General features: G+C 44.0%; 1 protein-coding gene across 1 annotated transcript in view; it reads right to left on the bottom strand.

The window, feature by feature from the left end:
- Window positions 1–313: 313 nt before the first annotated feature.
- Window positions 314–27,561, bottom strand: part of Itih5 (inter-alpha-trypsin inhibitor heavy chain 5) — a 100,660-nt gene continuing 73,412 nt past the window's right edge. Inside the window, exons 8-14 of the mRNA XM_021156172.3 lie at window positions 22,245–22,413; window positions 18,010–18,319; window positions 15,813–16,372; window positions 14,358–14,411; window positions 11,450–11,566; window positions 7,552–7,929; window positions 314–5,553 (exon numbers count right to left, since the gene is read on the bottom strand). Of these exons, the coding sequence (XP_021011831.1) occupies window positions 5,222–5,553; window positions 7,552–7,929; window positions 11,450–11,566; window positions 14,358–14,411; window positions 15,813–16,372; window positions 18,010–18,319; window positions 22,245–22,413 (1,920 nt within the window). The 3' untranslated portion in view covers window positions 314–5,221. The remainder of the gene's footprint in view (window positions 5,554–7,551; window positions 7,930–11,449; window positions 11,567–14,357; window positions 14,412–15,812; window positions 16,373–18,009; window positions 18,320–22,244; window positions 22,414–27,561) is intronic.

Raw genomic sequence — 27,561 nt, forward strand, 5'->3', positions numbered from 1 at the left:
CACCCACATGGGTCTGCTCACAGCTTTCTGGACTCCAGCTCCATAGGATCCAATGCTGTCTCCTGGCCTCTGTTAGCATCTGTGCATAACTAGTGTGCATGTGCACAGAGAGAGACATGTGCATGAATAACAATATAATAAGGGCATAGGGATAGCTCCTATAAATATTCTGTTCTCCACGTTACCCTTCAATGTTTCCACTTTACTGACTTATTGTATACAATTACATAACCCTTAAGTTGAGATGCATTCTGAGAAATGTATTGGAGGGTGACCCCCCTCTTGTGCCAACATCATAGAATATAGACAAAAATCTAGATGGTATACTTTATTATACAACAATGCTACATAGCATATTGCATTGCTTCTAGAATATAAACATATTTAGTGTGACTACGAATCTTTAAACAGCTATAACACAATGGTAAATATTTATGCATGTGAATAGATCTAGACATTAAATATAGAGTAGCAATACTGGGCAAGAGAATCTTCAATTCTGTTATAACCTTACAGGACTACTATCGTAACCACCAGTGATAGACATCACTGAGTCAAGAATACTTATGTTCAGGACGGAAATGCAGAAATTTCTACAAACAAGCATTGCGGTTAAAATGATCAAGTTTTATTCTCAGTAGCCCTGATTTCAGTTTCCCCTAAAAAATAAACACACTGTACTGTTTGTTTTTAGACATCATTTTTTTTTTACAAACTTTAAGAAACAGAGTCTCTTGGGACGTGAACAATCTGTACCTATTTATTTGAAACAGGCTAAAATAAATATTTAACATTGCATCTCTAAGTATTTGGTTAGCTGTGTTATTGTATTTGCTGTTTATTTTAGCTGGACCACGTCCTTAGGCTTGTAGGACTCTTTCAGATCTTACAACAGCATTGCTTTTGTATATTCTGGGTAGCCCGAATAAAGGTGGAAACTCATGCTGTGGAGACTCTCTTTATCTCAGCAAGGCTGGGTTGCTATATGAAGAATATTTTAAACTGGGCAGTTTAGCCAAAATGCACTTATTACTTACAGTTTCGGAGATTGAGAAGATCTGGATCAAGGCAGATCTGATGTGTGGCTCCTGGCTTCTACACAGCCACCTTTGTTTTATGCTCTTACATGATAAAGAGGGGCAGTTTTGTGTCTCTTTTATCTTTTGTGTGTTTGTGTGTGTGTTCATACGTGTAGGTACACATATATATCCACGTGTTCATGCACATGTGGAAGCCAGAAGATAACCTTGGTTTCCATTCTTCAGATGACATCCTCTTTTTGTTTTTGAAGATATTCTTTCACTGGCCTGAGATTCACCAAGGACACTAAACTGACTGGCCAGCAAGCGCCAGGGATCAGCCTGCCTCAGCCTCCTCAGTACTGGAAATGGAAAGAGCATCACCCACACCTGACTTTTTTGAATTCTGGTGTCTCAACTCAGTTTCTTGTGCTTGCAAGAGAATGCTTTACCAACCAACCCCCCTGACTATTATTAACTAAACATTTTTTGAAAATTTCGTACATGAATTCTCTATCTAAAGCATTTCCATGCTCCCTCCCATCAGATTCTCCCATGTAAATTTCATCTCATGAACACTCTAAACCAATGTGTAAGAGCTCTGTTCTTAGGACTTGACCCCTTCTGAAATACTCCACTTGGAGGGACCATCACAGAGCAGATTTAGACTTAAGGATGTGTGTTTTGAAAGGATGCTTTTAGTTCACAGCATTTATTTATTCAAAGAACCCTGTTCTTAATTTGTCTGTGAGAACATACAGTGGGTTATAACACACACAAAGACAGACAGAAGAACAGACAGACAGACAGACACACACACACACAAACACACACACTTTGGATTTTCAGAAATAGGGTCTCAGCATAGTTCTCCCTACGTATCCCTAGCTGTCCTGGAACTCACTATGTAGACTAGGTTGGCCTCAGAATCAGAGATCTGCCTGTCTCTGCCTCCTGAAGGTCAGGTAAATATTGACTGTGACTCCTGATTTAAAAAAAAAAAAAAACCATTGGCTGCAGTCTCCGGTTTCCAGCTTTCCACATCCTCAGGGTGACTTTGGGGCCCAGAAGTGATATCTCTATACTTCATCTTGCCAAACAACCCCAGCCTCCAGCTAGAAGTGGTAGATCATGGAAAGGTGGAATGGGAGAAGATACAGCAACACATGGATGGATGGTTAGGAGGTAGTGAGATCACTGTATATGAAACTTTAGTGAGAAGTCTCTTTAAAATGACCCATTTCTATTCCTTTCTTCATTGGGGGGGTGGGGTGGGGTGGGGTGGTACTGGAAGCCAAAGCCACAATACTGCTCAACAACTCAGTTCACCAACTCTTCATAATTAAGTACTGCAATAATAACTTGATTTATCCCATTTAACGTCCACATTTGTCTCCGGCCCAGCCAATTGTTTATTTGGTGACCTCACACCCCATCTTTTACTAAACGCTCGAGGAAAAGAAATGCTTCATCAGGTGACAGAAGAATGCCAGGTCTAACATGTGAATCCTTCAGGTTCAACTGTACCCCTGCTCTAAGTCCTACGTGTGACTTGGGGAAAGCGGCTCAGCTGCCTCTGTTTCCCCATTTGAAATGACAGTCCTCTTCTTTGCAGGTATTGGAATTTTCTATCTACAACGCTTGTACCCAGTCAAATGAAAACGTTTCTGTTGGTGTTTGGTTGGGAGTCCTCAAATAGGATTTTCCAGCTATATGAGATAATTTAGATTGATAGATAGTAAATGGCTTTCAGAAAAAGAGAGATAAAGAGATAGAGAGATAGAGAAATAGAAAGAGAGAGAGCGAGAAAGAGAGAGCGAGCTACATTTGTAGAATATTTGTCTAAAGACAAAAGAAAGGGTTTTCTAGGTAAAATCTCTCAAACTTTTAGGTTGATTTGATTGCTGACAAAACAGTGAGGGATGGGCATCTTGCTGGAATCTCCCACGTGCTTCTGCTCCTGGACAACAGCAAGCAGAATCTGTTCTTGCCTAGAACAACACACTCGTATCAACCTATCATTGCTCTGAGTGCAACCCAGGGGAGCCAGCCACCTGGCTCCAGAGCTGTCTCTCCAGTTGGGATTTATGTAATAGCAAGGTCCCAGGGACACGCCCTGGGGCCAGCCCTGGTTAGGCCTGGCTGAAGTCCTCCTTTTTCTAAGCCTGAAAAGATGGAAACATCTGGCAGCCATAAGGGTTGCTCATCTTTGCACTCCTGGCCTGAGAATGGACAGATGAGTCTGGGAACACGGGGAGTCAGATAAATAGCACATCTGACCGGCTGTGGCCTGGTGGGTTCATGGAACAGAGAGAAAGAGACTCACTCAGCCCCAACTGGCTCTTGAGGCTGCTGGGTCAGACAGGAACATGTAGATGTCATTGTGCTGCTCAAACACTTCCCACAGGAAGTAAAACAATTTTCTTGATGCTGCTTTCTCTCCAAGTGCTAAGTGGCCTTCCTGTCTCACTGTAGAGAATATCATGGCGTGGTGCCTGATGGGAGAAATCTTATGTGGGGACACGTAGAGGCCTTCACTCTGGTGGTCCACATCAAAATACTCTTGCTCCCCCCATGCATGGGTTTCCCTTTCTCTGTTCAATCCCATCAGTCCCTGTTCACCTGTTTCCCAGCAGGCCACTCCCACACCAGCCCCAGCACAGCGGAGAACACAGGGTGTAAGAATGGAGCTCCGTGTTCTCCTGCATCTATCACCCTTGCTCTTGAATAGGATGGCTAGGCTAGATGGAGGAGAGTCACAATAAGATTACACTTGTTACATCTTAGAAGCCCCCTCGGATTGCAACCTCACCTTAGTAGATTCACAACTAAGTACCAGAACTAAAACTCACGCCAGTCTCCTAGCTCGTGCTCATTGGAGATGTGGGAATCTCTCCTTAGAGTTTCTTTCCCTTGGTTTATTCATTCACAAACTCATGCATATCTCTAATGTATTGGATCGCACCCCTTCCATTTCCCATGATATTCTTTTATGGTTTCCTTTGTCCCCAAAAGTCCCCACTCCACAGGCCCTATCTCCGTGTTTTTTTTTATAAGTATGTGACTCATTGCATTCAATTAGAATTGCTTGCTATAAATTGGGGGTTATTTCTTTGAGCAAGGGCAACCTAGCAGTGGCTTTGCAACTGAGGGATATGACCAGCCCCTTCCCCAGCAACTGTTAACTGCCCATAGCTTCTTAGGCAGGAGCAGGGCCTCATGATCCCTCCCCCCATCCTGGATGGGTCCTGTCTTCTTCAGCTAACCACTGCTAGCCCATGGTGCAGCAGTCCTGTGTGCAGGCCTGGGTCCACTTCCCTCTGAGAATGTACAGTTGATTCTTCCCACCCGTAGCCTGAGCCGCTCACTCTAGGCTGCATCTGTCTGTCATGCACTGTTCTCATCTGATTTATTAGTTCCTGGGCCTCCAAAGGCAAAAACAAAATTTTCTGGAATTACAGAAAAACTAAACTGCTCTGAGTAGAAGGTTTATTTTTCAACTAGCTGGCTCTCCGGCACCAAGGCAAGCCAGTAAAAGACGTCCGTGGGGAGTTTCCCTATTTATTAAAATCACTTGGTTTATTGGAATAAATTGGAAAACACCCACCAGCAAGGCCAAGTGACCTGCAAAGGCAATCAGGACAAGATCAGTATCTGGGATATTGACTGGGCAAGTTTCCACAGTAGGAAAAAATATCTTCTGCTAAGAAAATACCCAGTTGTTTAGAGATCCAATGTACAAACTATTTGTGTGGATAATTGGTAGCCTGGCCTCAATGTAAATGACCTCAGAAGGAGAGGTTGGGAGCACCATCTGGAGAAGGCAGCTGAAAAGAGATTTTCCTTCCTAAGCATTGATATAGGGCAAAAAGCAGAGCGGCCAAACTCAGACACAGTTACACAGAAAACAAATGTCATGGCAACCCCTCTTCCTCATAAGGCATTCCGTGATGGTAGAATCAGAGGGATAAGCCAGGTGCTACACGATTCTACTTAATTACTCCTCTTGGTGCTACCGTTTTTTTATCTAGTCTAGATGAGGAAGGCAGGAGGGGAAGTATTTGCATTTCAGCTTCCTGCCCTGACTCATTGCTCTAAGAGACATTGGACCTCCAGCTCACCAGGGGGCGGGCTACACAGTACAGCGCATAGCCACACATAACGAGAGCTGCGTCCAGAGTAGACCCGATATCCCTTCCCTTTTAGACACTCTCCTCATGGGGCCTGCCGGTCTCAGGTTTCCTGGACGTGCTCAGGCCCAGTGCACTCTCTGTGTCAAATGGATGAGATGCCAGGTAGTCCTTATAGACACCGTCTATCAGCTTGGCAGCATTGTTTTTGTCAAACCAGCAGTCTACCTGTGCTTGTCCGTTGTAAATCTTCCTTTGTTTCCAGACCACTGGAACTTGGCGCCCTTTCACCTTCAGGATAGCCTCAGGCATCCCTTCTGCCGGAGGAAATGGCTGGTTACTAAGATTCTTGCCGTATTCCTCAGGAGCTCCTACAAGTTTGGCATCCTGGTTCAGGAACTGACCTGAGAGGGGAGAAAACTGATATAAGTTGAACGCAGAGAGCAGCTTCAATCTAATGGTGGTGGTGTCAGGGGCAGGAGGGTTTGTCACGGACCACTGGTCCTAGGCTGGACCCTCCCTGGAGGCATGCATTCATTCATTGCCCAGGCTGTGGGAGTCCATGCACAGGACTATGTGAGGATGCAAATAATGAGATTCTCCTCATCGTGGTCTGCCTCTCCTGGAAACTGCCTAGTGGCTAATGCTGAGACAGCAAATGGAGTTGGTTAGCATAATGTCCTGCTGAGTTGGGGAGGCAGCATAGTAGCTGGTAAGTAGGACATAGAGCCAGGCCTCTGCTCTCCTTAGTAAGAGAGCCTCCTCATCCTACACACTCCTTGTAAGTAGGGATAAGGCAGCAGAAACAATCAGCTCAGCTCACCCCTGACACTCAGCCTCGGATTGCCCAGGTCAAGCGAGGGCATTGCACAGGCCAAGGGGTCTGGATCTGCGTCTGTGGGATGGAGCTTATGCTTGGCATCCAGACACAAGGAAACACAAAGACACAAGCCCAAGTGGCAGGAAATCCTGCCTTCTAAACAGAGCTCTGAAAGTGACTCAGTCTTTATTTTTGGGCCAAGGGCCCACATGAGATTGCACGTTGGAGAAGGCCAGCCAGCAGAGTCTGCCTGCTTCTTCCACCAATTCAGATGACTCCCTAGGAAAGGCATCCACCTCTCGTGCTCAGTGCTGGGCTGCCCTGGATCTCCCTCTTCTTTCAGAATGGCAAGAAACCAGCCCTTTGGATGACTGCGCCTCGTCTCTTTGAATTCTGGGAAGTCTAGTGAGAACTAGTGCATGAGACCTACGCCTGAAACAAGAATACAATTTTCAGGGCTGCGGAGGTGCCTCAAAAACCCAGTGGAAGCATTTAAGGACAATACTCAGGCTTATTCTCTGATCCCCCTTCCCCAACATACATATGTACCCCACACATACATGAACACACATACACATACAGAAAAGCAATCTAATTGCTAATGATATCCAAGGCTGAGTGTGCTGCTGAGCTGAGCTGACTGCTTCTCCTGCCCTATTGCTACATAATACAATTCTTTAATTCTTTTTTTTTTTTTTTTTTTTTTTTTTTTGGTTTTTCGAGACAGGGTTTCTCTGTAGCCCTGGCTGTCCTGGAACTCACTCTGTAGACCAGGCTGGCCTCGAACTCAGAAATCCGCCTGCCTCTGCCTCCCAAGTGCTGGGATCAAAGGCGTGGGAATTCTTAATAAGGAAGGATCTCTTACCCAGGAGAACAGAGGCGAGGCCTGGCTCTATGTCCTACTTACCTGCTATGTTGCCTTCCCATCTTAGCAGGACATTATGCTAATGAACTCCATTTGCTGTCTCAGCATTAGCCACTGGGCAGTTTCCAGGAGAGGCGGACCATGATGAGGAGAGCCTCATCTCTCTCCTCCCTACATAGTCTGTTGCATGAACTCCATCACAGACTGGGCAACGAATGAGTGAATGTCCCCATAGTGAGTCCAGCTTAGGTCCAGTGGTCCATAAAAACCCCTCACATATGAAGTTGGGCTTTCTGCATGTGAAGATCCAGCATCCATGTCAACCGTGGATTGAAAACACATGGGGGAAACGTACACTGATAGTGAACAAGTAGACTTTCTTTTTGTTCTCCATCATTCTGTGAACAGTGCAGTATCACAACTAACTTCGTAGCACTGACATTGCTTTGAAGTTATTTAGAACAGGGGAGATTGTGAGTAGGTTTTATATAAAATTTGCACCTTTTATTACAATCTTTGAGCATCCTTGGATTCTTTCTAGTAGTTGTGAAAGATCCTGAAACCATGGCTCTGGCTGATGCTGAGGGATAACTTAACATAGAACGGCCACGCCCTCACTGTAAATTCCTGTCACGCTCATGATAGTGGCCAGAGGAGCTTCCTTTTAGGAAACCCAATTCTACCCTCTGGTCACAGACAGAGTATGAAGCCACCTACCTAGTAGTCCGTGGCAGTTGTCGGAGAGACCTTTGCTGTTGGCGATGTAGAAGCCCAGGTGGTTTCTCTGGAAGGGTGCTGGGTTTTTGTAGAGGTGAATGAGGATGACAAAGGCAATGTTGCCCTGGATGCTGACGGTGATGTTGGCATTGGCAGACACTGACACCTCCAATCCTCGACTCCCTACTACCACGCTCTGGTTGCAGGGGAGTACCAGCCTGTCCCCACCGTCCAGGATGACCCTGTTTGGTGTGATCTCGAGGTAAGATCTTTCTGGTCGGTTGATGAGGATGGTGATGGTGCGGAAGTAGGTGCGCTGTTTCTTGTGACCATTCGGAGGTGCGGGGGCCCCAATAAGCTCTCCATTCACAGTCACACCTCAGAGGCCAGGAAAACAGTGGTTAGAAAACTCATGTCTATTTTCCGGCTGAAGGCATCTGTTATGGTTTGGGCATGAACTGCCTCTCCAAAAGGCACGTGAAAAAAAGGCTAATCTTTTTTTCAGGTGGGGGTTCTGTTGTAAGAGGTTTTGGAAAGTAGGAGGCTGGGTGGAGCAGGTCACTTGGAAGATGACCACTTGGGATAGCTTGCGGCAGCCATCCTGTTTCTCTGATATTGATTTGGTTTCAGACTTGGGGACAAGGGACTGAGGTGCATATTTTACACAGCAAAGCAGACCTGGCCTCCAGGTTCTCCCAGAATCCCTCAGTTCCTGCTTGGCATACATTGTCCCCAACCCTGAATTTCCTAGCCCACGGGCTGGGCTGCCCCTTCCCGAGATGCTCCTCCCTATATAATCCAGATATTATTGTTGCTTTCTCTTTCTCTCTTCTCTCTGTGCACCCTTTCTCTCTTTCTCTCTCCCTCCCCTCCCCTCCCCTCTCCTTTCCTCACGGTGACTTTCCTGGCCTTGGTTCCTGGGGGCAGTGAACTTGCCCAGCCGAGAGCAGCTTCCCAAGAAACCTGCCTTTAATACAGTCTAATCTGGCTTAAATTGACTCGTTTCACCTGTGTCAAAGAAATAACCTATCACCTATCACCCATGAGGAGATCCCTATCTGTCCCATACTCTACCACTGTGATGCTTTGCCTCGCCATGGGCCCAGAATTGATGGAGCCAAGGATTGTGAACTCTGAAACTGGAGGCCAAACTAAAAATTTCTCCCTTAAGTTTTTGATGTCACACATTTTATAACTTTTACAGAAAACCATAGATAGTGTCTACTGAATTTCCTTCCACCTTTGTTATCTTTGTATCTACCACCAAGACTGTGGTCTGGACTCTACCTATGGGCCACTTAGTGGTTGCTGACTGAGCAAGTGAATGCATGGAGCCAAGAATGAGATTCCCTCCATGTTCAAATACAGGAATAAGGAATAGGTTTGGGTCAAGCTGCCATAGAAAGTGGTTAATATCTTCATGTACCTTCATTACTGTGTCACTCGGGTATCTGTTGTATGGCATTGTGTCTACACAATAGGCATTGATTGGGTCTACAAGCTAGCAATAATTATAATTTAGAGATTCTTTGATGTCACTGAGCAGAATCCAAATTTCAAATGGCTTTTAATTTAGAAGGCCAGTCACTTCTATCTAATATGTGTTTACTCTTGGATAAATCAGTTAAGATATTAATCTGAAGTTCCTTGTCTTATAAAACTAGAAGTTTGAAACCTAAGGAAACTTGGGGATATATCAGAGAAAGAGGCTTATGTGAAAGCCATCGCGTGCCATTGAATGCAACTCCTTCTCTATTTATTTCATTATAAGCACAGCTGCAACTTTCCAGACATCCATGGGATCTGGGGGCTAGATCCCAGAGTTCAGTGGTGTGCCATTGAACAATAAGCAGATGCCATTGCATGTGAAAAATCTGGGGATGAATTCGGTGATTTATGCTCTATGTTTTGCTTTCAAGGAAAAGAGGTAACTTTCACTAATAAAAGGCTGCTACAATTCCTGTTTTCTTTGCTTTAGGATAACCTTCAGCAAGTCTTGGAAATTTCTTAGATGCCTTAAGAGAAAAGTCTCTTTGATGCAGCAAAGGTGTGAAGAGAGGAGAAATCCCAGCCTGAAAAGACACCCTGCTCCTGGGCCTCAAAGCTCTAACACCTGCAAGCTGATTTCTTGGTTTAGACTCGTCAATAGAGAAACCACAGAAGAGCCTTGTGGTGGTAATTGTTCTTGTTATGACAAATGCTTAACAGAAATAAGAGAGGGAAGGTTGATTTTGGTTCATGGCTTCAGAGGGATTTCAGTTTATTAGGTGAAGAAGGCAGGGAGGAGACAGCTCTCTCTTTGGTAGTAGAGATGTGTGACAGGCAGCCTTAGCGGGGAACCAGGAAGCAGATAGCATTGCAGCACGGAGCCAGGTAAAACATATGTGCCCCTCCCCCCCAGGGGGGGACTCACTTCCTTCAAGAATCATAGGATTCACTTCCTTCAAGTAAGCCCTGTATGCTAAGCGTTCTATAGCTTCCCGAGCGGTGTTGTCACCTGAAGACAAAGCAGGAACTCTGAAGGAAGTTACACATTCAAACCTCATCAGGCTCTTACGAAGGAGCGCCTCCAGGAAGCAGGAGGGGTAAGCTGCTGGGTCAATGCCAGATGCTCCTCAAATTAGAAATTTATTTATTAGAGATTTAACTCTAGATTAGAAAGGCCTGTGTGGTGGTGAGCCTTGTCAACTTAATACAACCTAGAATAACTGAGAAAAGAGTCTCAAGGATGGATTGTCTACTTTGGGTTGGCCAGGGGCCATGACTTCAGGATGATGTCTTAATTAAGCTGATGTGGGAAGGCCTAGCCTTACTGTGGGCAGCACCATTCCCTAGGCAGCAAGGGTGTCCCAAACTGTATGAGAGTAGAGAAATTTCTTTCTGTTCTTGACGGTGAATATGATATGACTAGCTTCTTTAAGTTCCTGTCTCTTTTACTTCCTCACATAATGGAGTGTAACCTGGAATTATGGGATAAAAGAAGCCCTTTCTCCCCCCAGGTTGCTTTTGGTCAAGGTATTTTAGCACAGCAAGCAAAGTGAAGTGAGGGCAGCCTGCAAGAAAACAATCTGATGAAGGAGATCAGGGACTAAAATTCACGTAGTTACATCACAAATGTCACAACTTTTCTTGCCAAGACAGTTAGTCCCTGACCCTATGAGAAGGTGCAATGCTAAAACTGGCCTCACAGTGCTGTGCTATGTGATTGTCCCTAAGCAACGTTACCTGCACTGCACTCAAAGAGCATTTTCTATGCTAATTTCTTTCACTTGGTCCCTCTTTATATCCAGGGTGGGGATGGGGGTGGTAAAGCCCTTTTCAAGTGTATTTGTGAACTGTGTGTTTAATGTCTAAAATATAGGTCTCTAGGACTATGACCTTCCTACCACCACAGCTTCTGAATCAGAAGATGTAATGATAATAAGATGCGATGCATTTCTACAACACTCGGGTGTTTCTATCCATGACTCAGTTGAAGCTTTGTTGTTGTTGTTTTTTCAAGACTGGGTTTCTCTGTGTAGCCCTGGTTGTCCTGGAACTCACTTTGTAGACCAGGCTGGCCTCAAACTCAGAAATCTGCCTGCCTCCTACTATGTAACAGTTTGTGAGACAAGCAGAATATTACTACATCCATTTCACAAGATGGACACTAAAGACGCTATGGTGCACGTCTAAGGCCATACTAGGAGTATAAGGTAAAGGACTTGAATATGTGTCCAGAAACTTTGTACAGTTCCTTTACCAATCATCGGTGCCCACTGAGCATCTAGACTGTCTCTCTTCTGTAACTGGCCCTTTATAGAACGCCTCCTTTCTATAACTGGCCATTCATCTTCAGCACAGAGCATGAAACATCCACCCTCTTTGTCTAGAGACCACATGGGAAGGTAGAACTTACCAGAGTTCAGGTGATCAGAGACCAGCCGCAGGATGTCCCCGGGCTCTCCATCGATGTTAAAGCAGACAGTGAGTTTGCTTAAGGGGAAATCCACTACAAAATGAGGATCACCATCCACTATCAGGAGCAAGAGAAAAAGAAAAGGAAAAAAAGTTCATTGGCTAAAGACTACTTTATGTTATCAGATGGAGCATTTGTTTAATCATAATCATAAGGCTGCAAGAACAGTGTCCTTGATCCTAAATAAGAAGAAGGTACAGAAGAGTAACGACGGCCCAAGGTTACTCAGTCGGCACACAGTGAGGGCACACCGACTTCTGTTCTCCTGAATTCAGATGTGACGGTGTTGCCATCTCACTCCAGACAGCTAGGTTGTAAGAGGTAAGATGACATAAAAAGAGAAAGGAGATTTTCAATGAATTTCCAATGACTACTGAGTTTGACTTCCCATGGGGGCATCCATACCAATTTCTTTGTCCATTAACATCTAATCAAGGGACAAAGACACTGAGCTGGAAAAATGGCTCAGTAGCTAAGGGCACTGGCTTTTTTCTCCCCTCGAGAACCTAACTTCAGTTTCTAGTACCTACACGGAAGCTCGCAACCGTCCATAACTCTTGTTGCATGGAATCAGACCGCCTCCTCTGGTATCTTTGGGCACTGCATGTAACTGTTACACAGGAGTACATGCAGGTAGAGCCCTTAAGCTCATAAAATAAGAATAAATAAATCTTTATTAAAAAATGAATAACTTTCCTTGTCTATGGTAACAATCACACGGAAAATACTCTTTCTCCAACCCTCATCCTGAGGATATAGCTACGAACCAGCTCAACACAAAATTTGAACTTACTTAAATCCTTATGGATTTTTTTGAATGAGCATATTGTATGTGTATGTGTGGGAGTGTGTATTTTCACACGTGGCACAAGCATTTGTGCCTTTGCACATGCCAAAGGAAGGCATGAGGTATCCCTTTCTATCACTCTCTGGCTTATTCACTAAATCTAGAACTGGGTTGCCAGCCAGCAATCCCCACGACACTGACTTACAGGCATGCACGTGGCATCTCACTGCTGGGATTTGAACTCAGGTCCTCATGCTTATGCAACAAGAGCTCTTACTACGCCATCTCCCCATCCTCATTACAGAATTTTGTTTTCCGTTTTTTAACCTACTTGTAGGTTGTAGAGTGTAAATTTTGTAGATGGCAACGTCATGTCACAACGTCAAGGGTTGGACACTCCCACTCCACAGCCTCATAAGCATTACCGTGTGAGCTGCCTGCAACCCTTGGCACTAATGATCAGCCCACACTCGGTCAGTGACAGGTAAAGCATAAAAGTCACTAGAAGGCTGACTATTGTCATAGTCAATAGCCATGGTGGAAGTGACCCTTTTGGGTCACACAGATGAGACTATAAGCCTCAGCCCTGTTCTTTGCCTCTTCTCCCCATTTATACCTCTGCTAAAGATAAGCAGAACTGCCTTTTCCTCAGCAGAGTCTCAGAGAGCCAATACCCATAGTCTTCTCTTACTACACGGGAGATTCCATTTCTTCCTGACTTAGACAGAAAACATGACTGGGAATAACCTCTCTGCTCTGTGTAAATATATAGATGGGGAATCAGTGTGTGTGTGTGTGTGTTGGAACTGTAAGTCTGGAGGAGTCCAGTCTTTTCACGTGGCAAGGAAATCCATGTCTTCCATATGACTCCAATACTATCTCTCAGAAAAGACCTTGAGTAAATTCAGCAGCTGTAGCTGTGAAGGGCCTCAAGCCCCCTGTGAATGGCAACATAAAGAAACACAAGGTGAGGGCTGGAAAGATGGCTCAATCAGTATAGGCAGTTGCATCCCAAGTAGAGAGACCCCTAAAAAGCATGTAAAAAGCCGGGTCTGATAGCCAGCCTGCGCTTTTGAATCTCAGCAACGGTGAGTCAGGTGGATCTCTATCTATCTTCTGACAACCACATACATGGGCACCCACCCACATACAAATGTGTGGTGAGGAGGGTGGGGGACATGATATGACAAGGAGTCTGTCTTAATGAAAGAAGCAACACCCATCTTTGGCACCCGTGTGTATGGTGACAGCTTTGCCTAACCGTTGTCTGAAGTCTCTGCTGCACTGAAAACATAAATCCTCACCCACGGGAAGTCACTCACTTGTTCCAACAATGTGTGGAGGAACCCAGCAGTCATCACCTCAGGCAGCGTCCAAGAAAAAGGTTTGTTTGCCTTCCACAACTCCCAAGCACTTAAGAAAGCACATTCCCTCCAAGGGTCAAGGTCGCATGGGACACTCTGTGCTCCTAACCCCACAGCTAATCCCTGGGATGTCCCTGGCAGTGTAAACACACACGTCTGGCTCATCAGCAGAAGGGAAAACTTACAAGGGAAGATGCAGACACTGGGAGAATAACGCCCAGATATTCTTCCATCAGGACTCTTAGTATATTACATTCTTAGAAGACACTGCCAAAAGGAAATTGACTACATCTTCAGTCTGTGCCTCAAAGCCAAGGATACAAAAACAAACAAACAAGACAAGAAAACAAAAATCCAAACCAAAACAAAAAAATCCTGCCCGGACAGCCTTTATTTTGTAACGCTGTTTTTAACTTTGGGTAGCAGACACCTGAAGCACACTTCAGCTCTATAAACACAGTAAAGAGCAGTGTGAGTTTCCACTTTCCACCTCTTCCCCCGGGCACTCCTGCCAGGCTGGGTCATCTCTTTGCTGTTTATATACAATGGCTTGTATGGTTCTCGTTCACGGGCTCGAGTTGCTGAACAAAACAGGGCAAAGAGGATATGTTCTGTGAACTCCCATCTTTTTTTTTTTTTTTTTACTGGCTTCAGAGAACTCATAAAATTTCTTACTCTAAGTTACACATTTACTTACCTGATGTTTTAGAGATTTTAATTCTTGGATCATATGGTTTTTTGAGATCAGGTTCTGAAAAGGACACAGAAAAGAACAGTTGAAAGATGCATTTAAAGACGTTTGGAGAGGCACTGGGAGCATACACAGCAGCTTTTGGATACATTTATAATAACTATGAGAATTAAAAAGCCAAAGATCATAAATTCCAGGCAAGCCCCGGCTCTAGAGTACAACCCTGTATCAAATAATAAAACAAAGACAAAAGCAAGAACTAAAAAGATTCCCCCCCCCCAAATGATCCAGGGCCAGCGAGATGACTCGGCAGGCAAAGTCACTCACCTCGCCACCAAGCCTGATAATCTGAGTTCAATACCAGAGACCCACACAGTGGAGGGGAAAACAGCCCCTCATATTGTCCTCTGACTTGTATCCTGCGCACTGCCCTGCCATACCTTTACCCCTCCCCACAGGAACACACTCACACAATAAGTAAACTCAATGTAATAACATTTCATGTAAGTAGACCAGGACAAGAGTCTCACTGACTTTGCCAGCAGATGCTTCATCTGTCTGAGACGGGAAACAGCTTGTGCTGAAAACCCTGAAATCCTCCATACATTTCCAGGACTACACACCCGATGGGAGAGGCATGCTGTATTAATAGAACACTCATTCTATGCTAAAGGGCACTTGGCTTCGTATTCACTGCTAGCAATAGTCCTTCATGGAAGTTCCTATTGTCCCCACCTACAGGCAAGTGACTGTACTCTCGGGGAGGTCCCCAAGTCTGTCCTAGCTGCCTGGGAGGGTCTGTGGATCCGAACTTCATGTTCCCTCTGCCTTTGTAAGTGCTTGTCAGAGTTTAATGTGAGAATTAAATTAGCCAGCATTTGTGTGATTCTAGAAGGGCCTGGCTAAAACTTCAGGCTCCTTTCTAGGAGATGGAAATTTGACAAGAACAATAAAGATGTTACCCATTAAAAACCAGGCCACCTGCCACATGGTGGTCGTATTGATGATGTGGCCCTTGGCTTTAGTTTAAATTTTTTCCTGTCACTAAGAATTCTGTCAACTCTCATCAAAATGAGTGGTGTGTCAATCATGAATTTTCAAGAGTGCACAAGTTGGCTTTTTAAAATGTGTATAAACAATATTTATTTCTGTTTTGTTGAGACAAGATCTTACTACACAGCCCAGGCTGGGCTCAAACTCACTGACTTTCTGCCTCAGTCTGATGAGCTGACTTCAGTGGGCAACATTTCTCAGCCTCTTGCCATTCTTTTCCACGCTCTTGGGAGCTACAGTTTAAAACAAGTATAGCTGTTTGAGGTAGCGTCTGGTGACTGTGCCTTTCATATGGGGTCATTGTTTACAACACAATATGATAAAGAATAAACCAGACTTCCTTTGAGGTTCCCTTGGCCTTACAAGGAATAAGCTCTTACACGTCGGCCACCCCTGAGGCTGTGCTACCTGGCTGCTTGCCGGCCTCTCGAAGGTTCTGCACCACTGTCGCAGGTCCTGTAGCTGCAGACATGCCGTAGGTGTCCTCCAGCTGGTTTGTGCGGAGCCCTGGCTTCTTCAGCTTCATGGAGGTGAAGGGGGTGAGGAAATGGTAGTTCAAGGCTAAGTCCTGGGCCTTCTGCCTCAGCTGCTCTTTCTCTTGCTCACTGTTGCTCTGCCTCCAGGAGCTTAGCAGCTCCTTCACAGTGAGGTAGCTCCAAAGTCGCTCAATGTGGTTTAGGTCCTTCCCGTCATCTCTGGCTGAGCCAGGTGTGACTGAGACATCATTCCCCATCTTCCGGAACTCCACGGGGATGTCTCTTTTTAGAATGACAAATTTCTTACTGTTGCTGGCAGTAACCTCCACATGCAGTTGATCAAACTTCTTGTCCACCAACTTCCCTGCAATCACTATTTCAGAGCCATTGAAGTAGTTGGGGAACAGGGTCTTGGTGGCATGCTCTACTACATCAGGAGGATAATCTATGCGGATGTCAGAAAGAAGCGGGGTCCGGATCTCATCGTAGAACCTGCAGAGGCAGGACAGAGAGAATCAAGGTCTGGCTGAGGGAAACCAGGCTCTCCCAGGGTATGGGTTTGACTATGCACATGATCACATCCCACACTGCATTGTTAGGTATTTTAACAGCAGATGGCACAACAGTGACCTGAGTTCCTCTAATGAGTGAACACAGAGCTGAGAGGTCTTCCAGGTCTGCAGAGGAAGGAAGACGGCAGCCTCCTTAGAATCGATCAAAATTTCCCACTGCCTAACCGACCCTTACTTTCTTGAAACAGTCTTCATTTGATACAACCCAAAATTCCTCAAAACAACTGATAAATTTCCGTTGAACACACCTAAGTTTCTCAAAGTGCTATTTACAATTTGCTGTATAAATTGAACTATACCTTATGAAAGTTTTGGGGGCACAACATTAAACTTGGGAAAGCCAGTCTGGACTTTAGATAGTGCTTTTGTGTGATGTAGTGTTTCCTTCCATTAGCATTTCCTGTGGGCCTGTTACATGGCTGCTTCTGGCTAAGGAGCGATGCTACTATTAACATCTCCCTTCCAGAGATCTAGAAACTGAGGGCCATGGGGGTCTGTCTCCTCTTCCTTGCTCTAGGACACATGGCTCCATTTCCTCAAATGTCATCCTTAAGCCTGGGACAGTAAGAGTATCTCTTTCAGACTCACTAACATTTTCTAACCGGGCATGTGCCCATCTGCCTACAAAGGAAAACCCTCAGCCTCTGTTGTGGACAGCTATGCCATGAGATCATGGTTTCACGCCTGCAATATAACTAGGAGTCATATGTACATCTTCCAAGACATGTGCTTGGAGTAAAACAGCCCATGTTCACTTCTGTTTCTTTTCTTCCTGTTGGGTCTAGAGATCAGAAATGACAGCGACTCAATTTCAACACTGCAGATAAGAATAATGCCTAAGGAAGTGGGGCACAGAGCCCCACTTGGTCCCTGAATACAAGAGCAGAGACTAACCTTTAGCGACCATTAAGAAGACTCACATAAACCACTTAGTGAGCCATTACAGCTAGATGTGTCCGTGGGGCATCTCAACTTCTATTTTTATCTACTATCTTCTAGGTATTTGTGAAGATCATAGGAGATGATGAATATAGAAAATGCATGGCTCTACAAGTCTGCCCATCAAACTGTCATCATTTATAAATGATCCTCATTTTGCAGAAGAGGAAACTGAGGCAGAGACAGCCTTCAAAGCCTACCTAAAGTCACATATTAAACTCAAATCTGACTGCTTTCAAAAAAATGTTATGAGCCAGGCATGGCAGTACATGCAAGAATTACCAAATACTGTAGGGTCAGAGACAGCAGGATAACAAATTCAAGGCCATTTGGGAGAATTTAGCAAGATCCACATCTCAAACTAAAATAACAGAGGGGCTAGCTCACTGGTGAGTGAATATTTGTTTTGTATACATAAGTCCCTGGGCTCAATTACCAGTGCTACAAAAGAGATAATTTTAAATATAAGAATAAACCCCACGGTAATATTCCTCAATGCAATGAACTGTCTTCATGTATGGCAGATGAGAGAATAAGGCCCAGAAAAAGTCACCCTTAGTTCTGGGTTCTTTCTACGTCTACCGTCAACCCCTGGTTACGAGAAGACAGACAACAGACCCGATGAGCTGTACTCCCGCCTTCTCCTCCTCATGAACACGCCGCGTGAGACCGCAGTTCTCCAGCGAGAGTTTCTCTAACAGTTTGAAGTCCACATCATCGCCAATGCCAACGGTGAAGATGCAGATCTGACCTCCGGTGGCTTCCTTGGTATTGCTGAGAATCTTGAGGGTGTTGGTCTCCCCAAAGGTGGGTTTCCCATCGGTGAGGAAGATGATGAGGGACACACTTCGGTCTTCAATGTCATTCTGGGCCACGTAGTTGTTGAGCAGTTTGATGGCAGCCTGAAGGGCCCCATTGATGTCTGTGCCTGTAGGACATTAACACAGGACAATTCATGGCTTCTACCTCTGAATGCACACTCACGGCTGCAGCTAGCCTTCAGCCATTCAGACTCTGGGTAGGACTTAGGCATAGTGGTGATGACTTTTTGATCTATTTAGAAATCTGACAAGTGTTTGCTAACTATTTTGTAAGTGATCTGGAATTATCCTACTGTAAAAACCTTCTCCTGTGACCAGGGAGATATAAACACACACACACACACACACACACACACACACACACACACACTGAGTGTGCAATCCTAATCCAGGGAGGCAAACATAGGCAGATGCCTGGAGCTTTCTGGCCAGCCAACCTATCCTATTTGGTGAGTTTCAGGTCAGAGTAACACTCTAAACTAATAATAATAATTATTATTAATAATAATAATAAGCACAGAGGAATGACACCTGAGGCTTTCCCCGACCTTCACGTACCTACTCATTCACACGCACTCGCACACACACACACACACACACACACACACACACACACACACACACACACACACACACACATGCACGCACCACCCTTGCTATACTCCCCTGCAAAGGTGTTTGTCATCAGCATCTCTGATTAAAATGGTCAGACAGTGATTTGAGCAGATGCTAAACAACTGTTTGCCTGGTGGGTGGAGAAATTGACAGTTGATTGGCTGAGGGGTAAGAGCCTGCTGTAGTAGTGTTCCTGGATTGCCTAAAAACTCCATTCAACTTGTCAGCCCCAGACACACCATGAGGAGGATGGTGTTCTTGCCGTAATGTCAGACATCTGTTTCTTTCAATGAGTCCTTCTAGAGGCTTGAGATAAAATGTGTATACCAAACCCCCTCATTTTAACTAATTGGGCTTTTTTTTTTTTGTAATTGGCATGAGATAAAAAAAATATATATATATCAAAATGTTTTTACATTCTAAATACTGTTTTTAGTAAAATGTATGGTGTGTTGGAATGGGAAAATGTACCATGTTTAAAAGAGCCAAATTATTTCCCTCATTGCTTTCTGTCCTTAAAACAGACTAGAAGCTGGACACAGTGATGCATATGTATATTCCCAGCATTCAGGAAGCTGAGGCAGGAGGATTATTGAGAGTTTGAGGTCACCCTGGACATCGAGACTGTCTCAAAAGAGAAAAACAATAAACAAAAGAAGAAAAGTAGATAACCTGTGCTAGTGACAGATACACCGTACATGTTGTCGCTAAAGTGCAGCATACAGACAGGTGCAAAAGATGCAGCCGAAACAGAACCCAGAGATTCTTTGAGCCATTGATTTGTCTTTTTTTTTTTAATCATGTGTAATTTCATCTCAGCTTTGCGTGTGTGGCCATGAACATGTAGCAAGCATCTGTATTCTCTTTATTCAGCACTAATAGTGCCAAGTCTCTTCCTCTCCTAAAGGCAAGAGAGCCAGGGCATAAACGTAACTTTGGCTTTCATGCTTGCACACATACACGCAAGGCACATCAGGCCTCAGAATGAAGGCTGTAATGAGGCAGGGTGTCTCCTGTATGCTCATCAGCACTGGATTCTCTCTACAAGCAGAGTCCTACACAGCTGCCCAACCACTCCACAGAAAGCTCACAGGATGCTCCAGTACCAGAAAGAGAACTTCATTGGGTAAAAATAAACGGCACATTTGATCTTAAGGAGAACAGAGCCCGTATCTGCTCTGGCCCTTCAACACACTTGGAAGAGTTTAACTCTCTCACTGTGGCAGTCGGGCTACCATCCACCCTCTCATTTTATGGATGAGGAAAGAGGCAAACGGCTAACAAAGGGTGGAGCTAGATTCAAATCCAGGAAAGCAAGCTCCAGAAGCTATGCTCCAACCTTGAAAGAACAATTCATAGGGAATGTGGAGCCCTCTGATGCTCTCCAGGAAGGGACAGGCAATGAAGGGTCAAGGATAAAAAGAGCAAGAGATAGTTTCATGGTTAAGAGCTCCTATCACTCTTGAAGAGGACACACTTCAGATTCTAGCACCCATATCAGGCAGCTCCTAACTGTCTGGAGGAATAGTGCCCTTCTCAGGCCTACGTAGGCACTTGCACACAGGTGGTACATACAAACACGAGAGGAAGGGAGGGAGGGGAGAGATAAGGAAGGAGGACGGAAACAAATAGCGATTCTTAGGTTTGGGTTCTAAGTGAACGTATTACAACTCAGCTCTTTTCTAAGATGTTTATTGCCTCTGTGAGACACTAAACTACTATGCTAATAGTAAGCACAGTGGTATTCACTCGCACACGTCTAAATCAGCAGATAGTCACCAAGCCTGCATCAGGCACCCAGCAGCTTGCTGAGCCTTAGGGGGTCACAGAAACAAACCACTTTATTTTAATAGATAATAACTATAATATTAAACCTAACCTTTTATTTCCAATGCCTAATGATAAAACAGTTCTGGTAACTGGTAGACAATGCCAGCATAAGTCAAGGTGCTGGCCATGTGTCACAAGTTAAACAAGGAGTTTAGGTGGGAAATCGGGCCTTTGTTTTGGATGAGAAATGATGAATATGGCAATCTTCACATGGGGAAAGGCTGACGGGCGTGTGTGGCAGTATTTCCAGATAGTGATAGTAGAATTAAAAGACATGGGAACTCTACAAGACAGTGTAGCTGTCCTTGGGAAAGGGTCTGGTACGGGGGACTGGTGCGAAGGCTCTTCAAGTCAAGGCATTTGCTATGCGAGTCTGACAACCTGAATTAAGTTTCCAGAACCCACAAAGGCTGAAGGAGAGAATTAACTCTTCAAAGATGCCCTCTGACTACTATATGGCCACCATGGTCATATGTACACCTCTCCCCAGTAATAATACATTTAAGATGTTTTTCTTTTTTTTTAAATTAATTTATTTATTATATGTAAGTACACTGTAGCTGTCTTCAGACACTCCACAATAGGGCATCAGATTTCGTTATGGATGGTTGTGAGCCACCATGTGGTTGCTGGGATTTAAACTCTCGACCTTTGGAAGAGCAGTTGGCGCTCTTAACCACTGAGCCATCTCGCCAGCCCCAGATGTTTTTCTTTTAAAGGAACAACATACAACACAGTGGGCTGTTCACTAGTTTTAGAAACTGTGTTGCTGCCTTCATGCCCCTGTCTCAGTCGTCTGCACATATACCAGGTGCAGCATTTGAGGTATGCATGCAGTGACTTCAAGTGCAGCCCTTGCCTCCTCCCAGTGCACATCCATAGCACAGCCCAGAGCATCTGAGACTGATGCTCACTCACCATTGCTACAGCCCAGAACATCTGAGACTGATGCTCATTCACCATTGCTACAGACCAGAGTATCTGAGACTGATGCTCATTCACCATTGCTACAGCTCAGGCAAGACCATACAGGGCAGTTACATCTGCCATTGCTTGAGCACATCCAAAATTCTGGGTCATGCACTTGGCTTCAAGTTTCCATCAAGGGAGAGATGGCTCAGCAGTTAGGATCACTTCCTGTTCTTCCAGAAGAGCCAAGTTCAGTTCCCAAGGCTCATGTCAGGTGACTCACAACTGCCTGCCACTCCAACTCCAGGGGACTGCATGCCCTCTTCTGTTTTCCATTGGTACCTCCACATAGGTGGTATCAATTTATAGTAATACACACATACAAGAAAAAATTTAAAAGCCTCAAAATATTCCCCAACCAAGAACAATTTGTCAAAACCAACTTCCTTGTTCAGGATCCACATTGTGGATGGATTTTCCAACTGTTACTTGTCATGATTAACTTATGGTCTAGGAAATGAGAATTTACCCACTCGGAGACATATAGACACCTGGGGAAATTATCATTGCTTCTTCTGCTAGTATCAGTGCCAACTCCCAAGGTCTTGTCTCTTTGCAGAGAATGAGTGTGTGGTCATGCCAAAGCTGGATAGAAGGGCTGTCAGGAATCATTCTTACCTCCAGTGGGTGACAGATGGTACATGTAGATCTTGCCATTCCTAATGTTGTCAGGAGTCACTGGTAGTAAGTGGTCCTTCCACATTTTAATCCGGTTGGAGAACCCAATGATATTGAAGCGATCCTGGGGTCGGAGATCATTGAGAATTGTGACGAGAGCCTCCCTGGTCTAGGCGAAGACAAAGTGCAAACTGGTCACCTTTGAGCCCATTTGCCCACATGCCCCTGACTTAGAAACTGACTACTAGGACCAGCTTCAGGGTTTATACTTAATGTCTGCCCTGCTGGAACATGGTCTAACTATGTGACAGCCGGATAGAGGTCATGAGTGTTTCACTCAACACTAGGTTGGATGCTGCTACCAACCATAGTGTGTCAGGTCACCGAGTCTTCACAACCAACATCTTTCAAAACTCTTAAATGAAGGTTTGATTGTTGTACATGTGCTTATGTGTGCATGAGTATGTATATGAACTCACACTTGACATTATCACACGAGCCGATGTCCGAAGACATTTTGTGGACGTTTTCTCTTTCCACCATGAGTCTTGTGGATTGAACTCAAGTTACTGGGTTCGGTAGCAAATAGTAATTTTTGCCTATCTGGGCCATCTCACAGACCCCAAACATGATTCTCCTGAACTAGAATGTTTTTCCGTGTCACTTTGTCCACATCTTTCACCAAGAAGCCATTTGTCATTTCCAGAAAGGTGGCTAAGTTTCACTATGAACGTTTCCTCACTGCTCCAAGTAGGCCACCATTCCTCTCTCTAGCTGGTCCTTGACTTAATACACTCCTGTCATCAAGCACATTTCAGAGTAATGACAGCTTATTTTATGCCTTTCCCCTTAACTGATGTTAAATTTTCTGTAGGTGGGTTTCAGTACCAATCCTACTACCCAGTAACAATCAGGAAGCAACAGACAAGGGTGTACTGGTGAACGAATGACTTAATATTTAACAAATTATAAAATTAAAGATACTAAACATATATTTATGGTAGTTTGAGTGAAAATGGTCCCCATAAACTCATAGGGAGTGGCATAATTTGAAACTATCAGGAGCTGTGACCTCATTGGAGTAGGTGTGACCTTATTGGAGGAAGTGTGTTACTGGGGGGTAGGATTTGAGGTTTCAAAAGCTCAAGCTAGGCCCAGTATCTCTCTTCCTGCTGCCTACAGATCAGGATGTAGATGATCAGCTTCTCTCCAGCACCGTGCCTGTCTGCCTGCCTGCCACCATGCTTCCTGCCATGATGATAGTGGACTAAACCTCTGAACGGTAAGCCAATCCCAATCAAATATTTTCTTTTATAAGACTTGCCATGGCCATGGTGTCTCTTCACAGCAATAGAACAATGACTAAGACATTATTGTCTTTTCAGAGATTTTTTTTTAACTTTTTAAATTTTTATTACATATTTTCCTCAGTTACATTTCCAATGCTATCTCAAAAGTCCCCCATAGCGCCCCCCACTTCCCTACCCACCCATTCCCATTCTTTTGGCCCTGGCATTCCCCTATATTAGGGCATATAAAGTTTGCAAGTCCAATGGGCCTCTCTTTCCAGTGATGGCCGACTAGGCCATCTTTCGATACATATGCAGCTAGAGACAAGAGCTCCAGGGTTCTGGTTAGTACATCATGTTGTTCCAACAATAGGGTTGCAGATACCTTTAGCTCCTTGGGTACTTTCCCTAGCTTCTCCATTGGGAGCCCTGTGATACATCCAATAGCTGACTGTGAACATCCACTCCTGTGTTTGCTAGGCCCCAGCATCGTCTCACAAGAGACAGATATATTTGGGTCCTTTCAGCAAAATCTTGCTAGTGTATGCAATGGTGTCAGCATTTAGAAGCTGCTTATGGGATGGATCCCTGGATACGGCAGTCTCTAAATGGTCCATCCTTTCATCACAGCTACGAACTTTGTCTCTGTAACTCCTTCCCTGGGTGTTTTGTTCCCAATTCTAAGAAGGGGCACAGTGTCCACACTTCGGTCTTCATTCTTCTTGAGTTTCATGAGTTTAGCAAATTGTATCTTATATCTTGGGTATCCTAAGTTTTGGGCTAATATCCACTTATCAGTGAATACATATTGTGTGAGTTCTTTTGTGATTGTGTTACTTCACTCAAGATGATGCCCTCGAGGTCCATCCATTTGGCTAGGAATTTCATAAATTCATTCTTTTTAATAGCTGAGTAGTACTCCATTGTGTAAATGTACCATAATTTCTGTATCCATTCCTCTGTTGAGGGACATCTGGGTTCTTTCCAGCTTCTGGCTATTATAAATAGGGCTGCTATGAACATAGTGGAGCATGTGTCCTTCTTACCGGTTGGGACATCTTCTGGATATATGCCTAGAAGAGGTATTGCTGGATCCTCCGGTAGTACTATGTCCAATTTTCTAAGGAACCGCCAGACTGATTTCCAGAGTGGTTGTACAAGCTTGCAATCCCACCAACAATGGAGGAGTGTTCCTCTTTCTCCACATCCTCGCCAGCATCTGCTGTCACCTGAATTTTTGATCTTAGCCATTCTGACTGGTGTGAGGTGGAATCTCAGGGTTGTTTTGATTTGCATTTCCCTGATGATTAAGGATGTTGAACATTTTTTCAGGTGCTTCTCTGCCATTCGGTATTCCTCAGGTGAGAATTCTTTGTTCAGTTCTGAGCCCCATTTTTTAATGGGGTTATTTGACTTTCTGGAGTCCACCTTCTTGAGTTCTTTATATATATTGGATATTAGTCCCTTATCTGATTTAGGATGGGTAAAGATCCTTTCCCAATCTGTTGGTGGTTTTTTTGTCTTATTGATGGTGTCTTTAGCCTTGCAGAAGCTTTGCAGTTTCATGAGGTCCCACTTGTCAATTCTCGATCTTACAGCACAAGCCATTACTGTTCTATTTAAGAATTTTTCCCCTGTGCCCATATCTTCAAGGCTTTTCCCCACTTTCTCCTCTATAAGTTTCAGTGTCTCTGGTTTTATGTGAAGTTCCTTGATCCACTTAGACTTGACCTTAGTACAAGGAGATAGGAATGGATCGATTCGCATTCTTCTACATGTTAACAACCAGTTGTGCCAGCACCATTTGTTGAAAATGCTATCTTTCTTCCACTGGATGTTTTTAGCTCCCTTGTCGAAGATCAAGTGACCGTAGGTGTGTGGGTTCATTTCTGGGTCTTCAATTCTATTCCATTGGTCTATTTGTCTGTCACTATACCAGTACCATGCAGTTTTTATCACAATTGCTCTGTAGTAAAGCTTTAGGTCCGGCATGGTGATTCCACCGGAGGTTCTTTTATCCTTGAGAAGAGTTTTTGCTATCCTAGGTTTTTTGTTATTCCAGATGAATTTGCAGATTGCACTTTCTAATTCGATGAAGAATTGATTTGGAATTTTGATGGGGATTGCATTGAATCTGTAGATTGCTTTTGGCAAGATAGCCATTTTTACAATGTTGATCCTGCCAATCCATGAGCATGAGAGATCTTTCCATCTTCTGAGATCTTCTATAATTTTTTTCTTCAGAGACTTGAAGTTTTTATTATACAGATCTTTCACTTCCTTAGTTAGAGTCACGCCAAGATATTTTATATTATTTGTGACTATTGAGAAGGGTGTTGTTTCCCTAATTTCATTCTCAGCCTGTTTATTCTTTGTGTAGAGAAAGGCCATTGATTTGTTTGAGTTAATTTTATATCCAGCTACTTCACCGAAGCTGTTTATCAGGCTTAGGAGTTCTCTGGTGGAATTTTTAGGGTCACTTATATATTCTATCTTATCATCTGCAAAAAGTGATATTTTGACTTCATCTTTTCCAATTTGTATCCCTTTGATCTCCTTTTGTTGTCGAATTGCTCTGGCTAGGACTTCAAGTACAATGTTGAATAGGTATGGAGAAAGTGGACAGCCTTGTCTAGTCCCTGATTTTAGAGGGATTGCTTCAAGCTTCTCACCATTTACTTTGATGTTGGCTACTGGTTTGCTGTAGATTGCTTTTATAATGTTTAGGTATGGGCCTTGAATTCCTGATCTTTCCAAGACTTTTATCATGAATGGGTGTTGGATCTTGTCAAATGCTTTATCTGCATCTAACGAGATGACCATGTGGTTTTTGTCATTGAGTTTGTTTATATACTGGATTACGTTGATGGATTTCCGTATATTGAACCATCCCTGCATCCCTGGGATGAAACCTACTTGGTCAGGGTGGATGATTGTTTTGATGTGTTCTTGGACTCGGTTAGCAAGAACTTTATTGAGGATTTTTGCATCAATATTCATAAGGGATATTGGTCTGAAGTTTTCTATCTTTGTTGGGTCTTTTTGCGGTTTAGGTATCAGAGTAATTGTGGTTTCATAGAATGAGTTGGGTAGAGTACCTTCTGTTTCTATTTTGTGGAATAGTTTGTGAAGAACTGGGATTAGATCTTCTTTGAAGGTCTGATAGAACTCTGCACTAAACCCATCTGGTCCTGGGCTTTTTTTAGTTGGGAGACTGTTAATGACTGCTTCTATTTCTTTCGGGGATATAGGGCTGTTTAGATCATTAACCTGATCTTGATTCAACTTTGGTACCTGGTATCTGTCTAGGAACTTCTCCATTTCATCCAGGTTCTCCAGTTTTGTTGAGTATAGCCTTTGGTAGAAGGATCTGATGGTGTTTTGGATGTCTTCAGGATCTGTTGTTATGTCTCCTTTTTCATTTCTGATTTTGTTAATTAGGATGCTTTCCCTTTGCCCTCTAGTGAGTCTGGCTAAGGGTTTATCTATCTTGTTGATTTTCTCAAAGAACCAGCTCCTTGATTGGTTGATTCTTTGAATAGTTCTTCTTGTTTCCACTTGGTTGATTTCTCCCCTGAGTTTGATTACTTCCTGCCGTCTACTCCTCTTGGGTGAATTTGCTTCCTTTTGTTCTAGTGCTTTTAGGTATGTTGTCAAGCTGCTAATGTGTGCTCTCTCTAGTTTCCTTTTGGAGGCACTCAGAGCTATGAGTTTTCCTCTTAGAAATGCTTTCATTGCGTCCCATAAGTTTGGGTATGTTGTGGCTTCATTTTCATTGAACTCTAAAAAGTCCTTAATTTCTTTCTTTATTCCTTCCTTGACCAAGGTATCATTGAGAAGAGTGTTGTTCAGTTTCCACGTGAAGGTTGGCTTTCTATTATTTATTTTGTTATTGAAGATCAGCCTTAGTCCATGGTGATCTGATAGGATGCATGGGACAATTTCAATATTTTTGTATCTGTTGAGGCCTGTTTTGTGACCAATTATGTGGTCAATTTTGGAGAAGGTACCATGAGGTGCTGAAAAGA

The sequence above is a fragment of the Mus caroli genome, unplaced genomic scaffold, assembly GCF_978045245.1.
Source record: "Mus caroli unplaced genomic scaffold, Mus_caroli_1 scaffold_2, whole genome shotgun sequence".
In the NCBI taxonomy this organism is placed as follows: domain Eukaryota; kingdom Metazoa; phylum Chordata; class Mammalia; order Rodentia; family Muridae; genus Mus; species Mus caroli.